Below are 11,547 nucleotides of genomic sequence, written 5' to 3' on the forward strand. Positions count from 1 at the left end.
TTGAAAACGAAGTATGGTGATAAAAATAACTATAAGGTAAAAGGAAGAAAAGTGCAAGGCTCGTTACCAATCCTATCTCTTCTTGGCTCAGAAGGCCTGGTCACATAGTTTTGTTTTTAAAGTGAGAAAGTTGACCGTGTTTTTTGGAACGTGATCCTTGGCTTGAAATCCGATTGTTTTGATTGATCACGCCTTTCTCTGACAATCTAGCAGCCAGACAAAACAGTTGGTACGTATAGAATGATTCAGTTTTTAATAAATACGTGGAGGAGAATTAGTTTTGTATTGATGTTCTACGCAGATACCACTGTGCTTTTACCTTTTTTCGTGATGATGACTGAAAATTTTATTTAACTGTAGTTAGAATCCTGAAGCAAGTTTTAAGATCTGTTTCTTTTTTTATTTTATAGAAATTGTCTGATTTATTACAGCTGATGTGATACCTTTAGGCATCATGAACTACAGCTAGCATCCATCGCCATGGTAACTCCTAAAAAGTCATCTAAAAGTGACAGTTCTAGCTATCTGACCAGTGGCCATGCCAAAGACATACTCACATCTGTCAACAAGCTGCGTAAAGATGGCAAGCTTTGTGACGTGGTACTGCAAGTTGAGAAGAAGGAATTTCCAGCGCACCGCATTGTCTTGGCATCGTGCAGTGACTACTTTTATGCCATGTTTACTAATGATATGCTGGAGAGCCAGAAGGGTGTTATAGAGTTACAAGGGCTGGCGTCAGATACAATGGAAGTGCTGCTTGACTTTGTTTACACAGAGACGGTAAAAGTGAGTGTTGAGAATGTGCAAGCTCTTCTTCCAGCAGCATGCCTCCTACAACTCACTGGTAAGGCCATGATTATTATCTAGGGGTAGCCCAAGGAACTACAGAAATAGGGGCTGCACAGTGAAATATGGGGATTGGAAATTGGACATTTTTTTCAGTAAAAAGACACATTCAATCAAGGAAATGTTCCACCCATATCCCAATGGTAAGAATGGGATTTAATTCTCAAGGTGAAGGACGCAGACTAGGCAGGGGTAGGCCTGCTTCCTTCCTTTCTTTTGTAATTCAGACTTTTGTCTGCAAGAGTGCCATAATAAACTATATTACTACTAGGGGGATTCTATAAAAGTAAACAGAGGTTATCGTCCTACTTTTTGGGTATAAAATATTCCCAACTTTTTGGGTATAAAATAATCCCAACTTTTATCCCTTGTTATCAAAGTTCCTTCTAATTCTGCTAGCCCTTAAAAGGGAACAGGTCTCTAACCAAATAGTTTTCACCTTATCAGTCTGGACAAATGTACATTTAGAGCAATACAGCCTGAGACTGCTTTCTGGGATAAGTTGCCTCTCATTTATTGTCCCTGTATTAAAAAGGAAAAAAAAAAACATTTGTTCTGCTGAGCCTCCCATGGACAAGTTAAAGACGGAAGTATTAAAAAAGAAACTATGGGAAGATAATATATTTCCATGGTGGTTTTAACAGGCTATAGCTATCTATCTCTTTGGGGTTTGATAGAGCAACACCCCTTGCATTGAGCCAATTACTTGCCCCTGTATCTGCCCATTGTCACATACACTTTCATACTGATTGCCATTTTATTTAATAATTAAAAGGTGTGCAAAAAGCTTGCAGTGAATTTCTACAACACCAGCTTGATCCAACTAACTGCCTTGGAATCCGTGCATTTGCCGACACTCATTGCTGTGATGAGCTTAAAGCTGCAGCTGAAAATTTCATCCACAAACACTTTACTGAGATTGTTAAAAGTGAAGAATTCATGATGCTGAACTCTGATGATGTCATGTGCTTATCTAAAAGCGATAACTTGACTGTGAGTAAATTACTTCCTACACCAAATTTCTCCACATTTGCATCCCCTTGTTGACCAACCCAATGCAAGTCCTCACAGAAAACTGAACATTTTCATTTTAAAACTGTCACAAGTTTTGGTGATATAATAGAGTAAAAAATCTCTTGGACTATTTACCCCTAATGCTTGTTGTTCTAGTTTGCTTGCACGGTAATGGGATCAGCAACATGTTTAGGAGCTCAAAATAGCCAACTTCCATTAAAACCCATATTTTGTTTGGCTACTATATAGCAACAACTTGTACTGAATTACCTTTCATTTGGCCAGGACTTCACAGTAGTTGCAAAATGCCTCATACTGCCTTTTATCCAAAAAGAAGGTGAAAATATTATCATCCCAACAACTCAGAAAAACTTGTGGGGAGATGCCCCACAAAAAAATCTCCACTACAAGTTACAAGTTTCTGACGTATAGTATCAAAATACCTGGAATAATTCTTGCATCTGATCCTTTGTTGTAGGTACCATCAGAGGAAGCTGTGTTTGATGCCATTTTAAAATGGATCAAGCATGATCAGGTTCAACGCAAGGACTATCTACCTGTCATGCTGGAAAATGTCAGACTCCCTCTTCTCTCCCCCCGCTTTCTCACTGATGTTGTTGATAATGAGGTATTTGACCATTTAGATGATTTTGTTTTTATTTAAGAATTATTTATTTTAAGATCGCCCAAAAGCTCAGAGCTTATCTTTGCCCAAGAGCTCAGGGGCTCATTGTCTCTGTTTCTCACTCACAATACATTTGTATAGCTGAAGGAAGCAAAAGGATGAACACAGCAATGATGGTTAATGTTCACTGAAAAATATTCCTTATAATTTTATTTTAGGCCCTAATACGTGAGAGCTTAGCATGCCGGGACTTGGTAGATGAAGCGAAAAGGTACCACCTGAGGCCGGAATGTCGCCACCTCCTACAGTCCCCTCGAACCAAGGCGAGGTATGGACTGGCAGAGATTATGTATGTTCTAGGTGGCTTTGGCAACATGCAGTCCCCAGTGGATATTGTGGAGAAATATGACCCCAGAACCAAGCAGTGGACAGAAGTCCAGGTAGGAGAAATGCGATTTGCAAAAAGGACCAGATGCAAAAAATGCTTTGATATCTGCATATATTCTGAGTTTTTTTTTTTGTAAGGAAAGGAGAACATCATAAAAGAAATTTGATCGAATGGGATGACTTTTTTAAGCAGCCACATAGCCAGAGTTCAGGACGAGGAAGGGGAAATACTAATTTTTTCATTTTTTTTAACGTGAACGGACCTACCAGTTGAGTCAAAACAAAACAAAGCTTTAGATAACAAAACGCATTATTTTTTACTTGACTCTATTTTTAAAAGTATTTAGAAATCAGGGCTTCTGGAATTACTTGGAAAAAAAACTCAAAATTACGCGGGATTCTTTGCTAAATTACGCGGAAAATCACTCATTACGCGCTAAATTACGCGGGATTTTGCAATACATTTTTCTTTAAAAATTAAAATTTTGCGGGATTCTTTACTGAATTAAGCGCTAAATTACACGGAATATCAACTGTTACGCCCAAACTACATTTTGTACCGAAGGAAAGCACGAAATAACTTGAAAAGGTTTATTTTTTGCGCGAAAATATCTTAGGCGAGTTTTCATTGGCTTCTAGCCGCCAGCCAATTAAAAAAGGTATTTTATTATTAGTGCTAGGCCTTCGCGGTTTAGCAAAGAACGCCTAGTCATTTTATTAGTTTCCGAAATTCAGTTCGAAATATCGCACTCTTACGAAGAATATCTGTCTTTTTTACGAGAAATAGAGGTAAGAACCCTAAAAGAACACATCAGCTGTGCACTTAAAAGTTTTGTCTTTCAAAATTTAGCCAAATTACGCGGGATTACGCGGAAATTTGTGGATTACGCGGAGAAAGCGAAATTACGCACTTCCGCACAAGCGCGCAATTCCAGAAGCTCTGAAGCGCGTAATTCCAGAAGCCCTGAAAAATGAAAAAAATAAATACAACACACTAGGTATAAAATTTATTGCGCACTTAGTACGAGGTAGCACAATTCTTTTTTGTAATCACTTGTTTCAAACGTTCTAATATAGCAAACTCTTGCTCTCAAATGCGACCTGCAAAAGCAATAGTTCCCGGCCGGCCATTTAATTTTGAAATTCTTTGAAACATCCCAGTTGCATTAACGAACCTTGCTTAAGTCAGACAACACATTTGGCTAGACTCTATCACTCATTGTTTTTTATTCCAATGGCTTCATAACCATCTGTGAATGTTTCGAGGGTCAGAGTAGTGGTGACTATTATGGCCGGTAGTTAAAAAGCCTATTTGTCTTATTGTTTTAGTAAAAACCACCTAGATGATCAATCACTTACATTTTATTGATGACTAAAATTTTTTTAACTTAATTAGAAGGTTAGTCAATCAAAGCGCAGTATTTGTAATAGACCACAGTTACATTTTTCTACTAATTACTACGAACAACCATTCTTTTCTAGCCCATGAGCAAGAAGCGGCGGTACCTGTGCGCTGTGGCCCTTGGCAACAGACTGTTCGCACTGGGAGGGTACGACTCCTCAAGCCGACTGAATACCGTTGAGTGTTATAACCCTATCGTCTCGCAATGGAACACGGTCACGCCCATGCTACAGAGGAGGGGACTGGCTGGTGCAGTGACGTTGGATGGTAAGCTAGGGTGAGGTTGGGTGGGGTGAGAGAAGTGTTTTTTTCTGCTTTTATCATGTGTTCTGAATATTTGTTGTGTAGTCAGACACACACTAGCAAAGTTGCCTGTAAAGTACACTCGTAGATTACGAGCTGTGCTTACGGTATAAAATACATTGATTTATTGGGCCCATGTATTTTTCTCAGGAAAATACCCCTGGGTATCCATAAATGGTCAAATGAGCGAGGCTGTCCAAAGTTGTAGTTACATTAAACCAACACGCAGGTGTACTGTACAGTAAATTTGATTTAATTTTTTATCTCAGCATCAATTAAGTGCATTCATTGAAGGGCTAAGAGAAATGTTTAAAGCTTATGATAAATTATCATCTTTTTGGGTTCTGAGGGTTTGTTTGGTTCTAAAAGTTTGTTAACGCCAACCAAGTTGACCTGGATTCTGTAAAAGTCTTCCAACCGTAAAAGTTTGCCTAATATGTTAGTCATGGTATCTTCATAAAGTAATCACGAGTACGGGACTTCTAGTAATAGGATTGTCGTCAACGGTAGGGTTGGTGTCAGGCAAACCAGATCAACATCCTGCTACCACGTCAAGATTTTTGCATAGCAACTCTAAATGTTGGGACAATGAGAGGACGAAGTGGTGAGGTTGCAGAGACCATATCTCAAGGAGAATATGGGTAAAGGGTAGAGACGCCAGATACAAGTTTTTCTGGTCTGGTAACGACAAAGGCACTGGTGGTGTTAGTATCTTGTTTGCTGAGAAGTGGGTGGAACATGTTTTGGAGGTCAAACGCATCTTAGGGTCCCTAATGGGTGAACGTGAAAAGATCTGTTGATACACAAAGAAAGGTAACTGGAGAAACCAGACTTGGTAATGGGATGACTCCGTTAGCTCGGCCATTGATGAGAAAAGACGACTGTGGAAAGTTTGGAAGTAGGGGGGGGGGCAGCAAACAAGGTTATTTGCCTGCTAAACGCACGGAGAAGAAAAACATACTTCGTGCCGCCAAGTGGAGAGCAGAGGCCAGTAAATTTGCAAGCGATGACAAGGATGACAAGGAAATGTTTCGCATTGCCAAGCAAATGAAGAAGGAGCGCAAGGATGTTCTGGATGAATGTTGCGTTAAAGACGATCAAGAGCACATCTCACTCACTGTCGATCCTAGGAAAAATGCGTGGAGAGAGCACTACAACCGTCTGCTGAAAGTTGGGTTTCCATGGGCCCATGAAGACCTTCCCATCTGCTTACCCAGTCGAGGGGCCTCCGATCATGGTAACATAGCGGCTGGTCCCTGTGGTGTCGTGGCTGAGATGGTTAATGCCTCTGATTAATTTAGCATCCCAATCCTGGCCAGCCTCTCAAATGCCATCATTGCCGAGAAGAGGATTCCTGTAGATTAGGACTTGAGCCACATAAGCCTCTAAACAGGGAAAGGCGATGCAAAATTAAAATGCGATGGAAATTAAGAGGCCTCAAACAAACAGAGCACTGCTTGAAAGTTGTTGAGAGAGTGTTGGAGAAGGTGGGCCGAAGTTGGGTGTCCATTGACGAGATGCAATTTAAATTCGTGCCTGGCAAGGGATCAAATGCAAAATTTATTGTAAGGCAACTGCAAGAGAAACATCTTGCCAAAAAAAGATTTTGTTCTTTGCCTTTTTACATCAAGAAAAGGCATTCGATCGCGTTTCTCGTGAGATCTTATGGTGGGCAATGCGTCGCCTGGGTCTCCCAGAGTGGTTCGTCAGTACAATACAAGCAATGTATTCCAACTTGGGACGCGATCAAATGCCTTTTTTTAGATCCACAAAGGCAAATAACAAATTCTTTTCTTTGGCAAGATGTTTCCTAACAATACATATTGCATGCCTCAAGTAGAGTGTGCGTCAGCAACTCCCTTAGTGACAGTTTCATGGTACAAGTAGGTGTCCACCAAGGCTCTGTGTTGAGTCCGTCCCTCTTTATTGTAGTGCTTGAAACCCTTCTTCAGACTTTCAGACTTCCGTAGTGGATGGCCTTGGCAGTTACTCTATGTAGACGACCTAGTAATCTCCACAGATTCGTTAGACAACCCCCCCCCCCCCCCCAGCTTGAAGCTGCGTCTGTGGAAACAGGGCTTAGAGTCAAAGTGGCTTCGTGTTAACAAAAGCAAGACTAAAATCCTGATGTCTGGCCCTGACTTAATTCTTTGAGAGACTCTGGAAAGTTCCCTTGTGCTGTATGCAGGAAGAGTGTGGGGAGGAATTCCATCTTCAGGAATGGGTGTTCTTCCATCTTCTGTTTGAGTGCACAAGAAGTGCAGCAATATCCCTGGTAAGTTAATCCCTAATTAATTATTCAGATGCAGCAGATGTCAGGGCACTGCGCGCCCAATCAACGGCAGAAAAGTTGTTGACTCTTTCTGCGACCTCGGTGACACCATCTGTGCTGGGGGTGGCTGCGAGGCGGCCATAATTACCAGAACAAGCTCTGTCTGGGGAAAATTCAAAGAGCTTCTTCCAGTACTATCAAGCAAAAGCCTATCACTATGCAAAAAGGGGAAGGTTTACAAGAGCTGCGTCAGAAGCGCTATGATCTATGCTGGGGAATGCTGGGCTCCTAAGAGTAGTGACCTAGCAAGGCTACAGAGAAGTGAACGTGCAATGCTAAGATGGATGTGTGCACTGAAGCCTGAGGATGGCACAAGCTTAAACACCATCCTGGACAATCTCGGAATTGAAAGTCTGGAAACGGCTCTCCGCAAAGCTCGTCTCCGGCGGTTTGGGTCACGTGGAGAGGGCACGGGCACCAAGTCTTTCATCAGAAACTTCGAGCCGGGAGGACGTAGGAAGACCTGGTCGGATGCCCCGCATAACGATGGCGGGCCTGAAGGCAAGCGTTGCATCTGACCGTAAAGCATGGAGAGATGCCGTAAGGAATCTACAGGACCCTCGTGTGAACCCCATGCGCCGTCACACCTGCCAATTGGTGGACGTTAAATGGATAGTGAGTTTTTAAATTGGCAATCCTAGAAGTGTTCAGCCCTTTTCAATAAATGTCTAGTTTTTGTCTGCTTGCTGGAACTATTCTCGTGTGGGCATTGAGAGTGTTTACTTCAAAAGAGTTGACCGTGTACATTTTCGACTCGATTTTCATTTTTCAGGAAAAATATATGTCTCCGGAGGATTTGACGGCACAGTTCGCCACACAAGTGTTGAATGCTATGATCCGAACATCGACCGCTGGTCAATGGCAAGCAGGATGCTGTCACCCCGTGAAGGAGCTGGCCTATCTAATATGGATGGCATACTTTATTCAGTGGGAGGGTATGATGGGACAAACATCCTTAACACTGTGGAGCGTTTCGACCCAAGGACTGGGCAGTGGACAGCTGTTGCACCAATGGGAACAAGGAGATCAGGCAAGGACATCTTAAATCATTTTATTCTTGAAGACTCAGCAAAAATGTCTATCCATCCAAATAAATTTATATTTCACTGGGGAAACAAGTCTGTTTGAATTCCACAAACCAAAACACAGACGGTACATTTTACCCCGAATATTACATGGGAAATTATCTCTTCTAAAACTGTAAGATTTGAGATCAAAAAGAACCCTAAACAACAGTTTCAAACAATTGTGGAGCATTCACAGTTTAAGCAATTATTCCATGCATGTTTTAAACTTCCACATAAAAATAATAATAATAAATAAAAATAATAATAAAATCATTATGGCTGATTTTCATCAGCATTTGTTATATTTTAGGGGCTGGAGTTACAGTACTTGATGGTCAACTTTATGCCATTGGAGGTTACGATGGCAACCATCACCTAGCAACGGTAGAGTGTTATAGTCCATGTACAGACCAATGGCGACCGGTAGCCAGCATGCAATCCAAGAGATGTTATGTGGGAGGAAGTATCCTTGGTGGGAAACTATGTGCTGTCGGTGGGTACGATGGCACGGCACTACAAGACACTATAGAGATTTATGATGTGGTGTCCAATGCTTGGAGCATTTTGTCTTCAATGAGTACCAGTCGTTGTGATATGGGTGTCTGTGTTTTGGCTGATCCTTACGGCTGATAACCTAACCCTTGTAGTGATGTAATTACGGTGGCCATTCTTCCATAAATATGACCTACATCAGAAATTCTCACCCAAGAAGCCCTTTTATGAGTAAAAATAGCACCTTATAAAAATATGATTTCTAGCCTTTTAATGAAAAAATATAAGTATATGGAAAAATAACATGAATTACCCTGGGTACCAGAAGCTCTGAGCTTCGCTGCAACAAAGATTTGAGTGAAACGTTTTTTTCCGGGAAGCTGTTACCCAGGGTAAACACGAGTATGATCCCCATCAGAACTTAGGATTTAAATTGAAATAATGACCAAATGGAGAGGGTAGAGACTTTTTTGCCTCCTTGTCCCCATATGTCACTAGTCAAAGATAGAAGCGATTCTCTACTAAGTGGCGGGGCACTACTCATATCATTGGCTCTGCATTAGATGGTACGGTGCAAAGAGGGCTGTCCATGCCTGTTGGACTGCTCTCCACAATGAAACTTGTCCAGAGCCTGAAAATAAGGAGGAGTGTAATAGGTTAACCTGACCAATTTATCTATGCCATAAATTACAGGCAGGATCAAGGGCAGTGGTGGGTAGGGCCTCCACCAGCCGACTCACCCCCCTCTCTATGTGTCCTTAGGATTTCTTAGATGATGCCCCTTTTAGAATACTGGATCCTCCCAAAAAGGTTTTCAGTCTATTATATGTGCCTTGCTACAAGCCAGGATAAATCTTACACAGCAATTTCTTTTACTCACCTTGATTGTCTGACCTTGCAAGTAATAAATACAAACACAGCAAGAGGATAGTTGCTCGAGCCAATGTTTTTATTATTGATTTAGAGTTAGCTTGACCATTGAACATCCTCAGCATTTGTAATATATACAGCCCAAAGAAAGGTTTATTTGTTCCTTTCCCATCTGAGTTTATTCGCTCAATGTCATTTTTATTGTCATAATCCATATTTGAAGTGTCCTTTTGCTTGCTACTTTTGTGTGTGATATCAATCAATTCCTATCAGAAAAAAAATTTATCAAGTTAGAAAAAAGAATCAAATAAGTGTGGTGTAAGCAGGAACCCAATCTGAAATTCTCAAAGTTGGAAATAGAACCCTTCAACCCCTTACATTTTGAGCCACCCCTCTCTCCACAACTCAGTCTTTGTATTGGAGTCACACCTCCCTTCTCAACTTTATCTTTAAACCCTTGCATTTTAAGACATGCTTCCTCAACAACTTTGTCTGCAACATTTTGCTTCCCTTTCATACTTCAGGTATGCATAACAGAAAACTAGTAGTAAAGCTGCCCTTATCCTAGTTAATGTTATGTACTTTCTCAATTTCAATAATTTTTAAATTCTAAACATTGTTTTACTTGTTTTACCTGTTTTTTGGACTCAGGAAGAACAGGATTTTTGAAAATGAATGTTTCAGCTTTCTTGATTCCCTTGTGTGGTATGACAACATTCTTCATATACAGTTCTATAACACCCGCATAAATGTCTACACTTTCTTGATTACTTTTATTTGATAGCCACAATTCAGCCAGATTTGTAGCTTCTTCAAACTCACTTGCCCAAATATGGGAGCATATACTGAAAAGTGAAAGCATTATAAAAATAAGCCATGCAGTTCAGATGTAAGAGATGATTCTGTTTTTGTGTAATGCATACATCTAAATTCTAACCAGCCTTACAGAAACCAAGGACAGATCAAGGGATTCCAGAAGGATCTTACCTTTCGAACAATGCGCTAAATATGTAACCGCTACTTCCTCGTTGTGATGCAATTATAACAACAACAACAGTGCTGGGGGATGTGTTACTTGTTCAACAAATGGCTGTTACATAGTGCGTCGTTTGGAAGGTCGCATAAGGTAAACATAGAAACAGAGCTGGCCAAATAGCATAAACAGGCAAATACTAATGCCTAGTGCACACTAGTGACATAACGACATAACCACATAGGGACGTTTTTTCTCTCATTTCTTTATGTCCATGCCGTTATGTTGGGCTTATGTCTAAATGTAGAACCATTGTCCGGAGGAAGGGTTCCTTATATGGGCTATACAGGGCCATGCCGCTGGACAGGGTATGGTTTTTTACCTCTCTATTCAAACAGGGTATATATTTCCGGCCTCTCTGTCCTGAACAGGGTACATAATTTTAAGCAAGGCATTCCTTAACAGGGTACCAATTTGGTTGACTTGCTAAAACTCGTAACCGCTGATCCCGTTGACGATCTGATTACCTTACTTGCTCTCACATGCTAACAGGGTCCTAAAATTGAAGGTGTTGTCCTAAAAACAGGGTCCTAAAATCAATGGTGTTGTCCTAGACTGGATACGGTTTTTCAGAATTTTTGTCTTAAACAGGGTCAGGTTTCAAAACCCCCAGCGGCACCCCTATACCCAAACATAGGCTGAGTTCCCCCTCCCGGGAACCATTGACACTTGAACATATGAAGATAAGGTTACACACGCCTATGTCGTTATGCCAGTAGTGTGCACTAGGCATAACAAGGCATTTCTAATTGAATTCGGAGTTAATTTGGAGTGAAACCCAAAAATAAATTTGGGGACTCTAGGAATAGAAACCGTATTACCATAGCTTTAAGATCTCTGCTGGAAAATCTTCTACCTCTCCAAACCATGTTGTGGCAAAATGATCAGCTTTTTGTCTTTCCCCCATCTCGACAAAAGCCTGAATGGAAAGGATCCCGAGACAGATTTTCCAATGTTGTGCATTTTGTTCGATGTCTGCTGCTTGCAAAGTTTGAAGTCCATCTCTACAAATCCAAATCGTCTTTTGAAATCTTCTAGATACAAATGCCTTCTTAGCTTTTTGGGCTAATTTTTCTATACACTTTTCTGTTGTGGCCATTGTTTTTTTCTTGCTAACTTTTACAGCAATACCCAACCTATCGCCATCAAAATTACCACAGGAAGCCTGATGGAAAA

General features: G+C 40.9%; 2 protein-coding genes across 4 annotated transcripts; one reads left to right on the top strand and one right to left on the bottom strand.

Moving 5' to 3' along the window:
* The first annotated feature begins 112 nt into the window (after positions 1-112).
* On the top strand, positions 113-9,407 carry LOC5501085 (kelch-like protein 12). Of its 3 annotated transcripts, none has more exons than XM_032369440.2 (8): positions 113-229; positions 432-844; positions 1,622-1,839; positions 2,339-2,488; positions 2,704-2,925; positions 4,355-4,541; positions 7,682-7,939; positions 8,287-9,407. In XM_032369440.2, the coding sequence occupies exons 2-8, from the start codon at positions 481-483 to the stop codon at positions 8,604-8,606; spliced, it is 1,719 nt and encodes a 572-aa protein (XP_032225331.2). In that variant the 5' UTR covers positions 113-229; positions 432-480; the 3' UTR covers positions 8,607-9,407. The 3 variants fall into 3 exon arrangements, with proteins under 3 accessions (XP_032225331.2, XP_032225329.2, XP_032225332.2); XM_032369438.2 differs by having other exon boundaries at positions 115-229; positions 411-844; XM_032369441.2 differs by having other exon boundaries at positions 115-229; positions 411-844; positions 8,270-8,392.
* LOC5501084 lies at positions 7,946-11,516 on the bottom strand. The gene is made up of 4 exons (XM_001622379.3): positions 11,193-11,516; positions 9,973-10,183; positions 9,349-9,604; positions 7,946-9,099 (listed from the first exon to the last, which is right to left on the bottom strand). Exons 1-4 carry the CDS (start codon positions 11,468-11,470, stop codon positions 9,014-9,016), a joined length of 831 nt encoding a protein of 276 aa, XP_001622429.2. The 5' UTR covers positions 11,471-11,516; the 3' UTR covers positions 7,946-9,013.
* Positions 11,517-11,547: the final 31 nt, after the last annotated feature.

This window comes from Nematostella vectensis, chromosome 1 (assembly GCF_932526225.1).
Source record: "Nematostella vectensis chromosome 1, jaNemVect1.1, whole genome shotgun sequence".
Classification (NCBI taxonomy): domain Eukaryota; kingdom Metazoa; phylum Cnidaria; class Anthozoa; order Actiniaria; family Edwardsiidae; genus Nematostella; species Nematostella vectensis.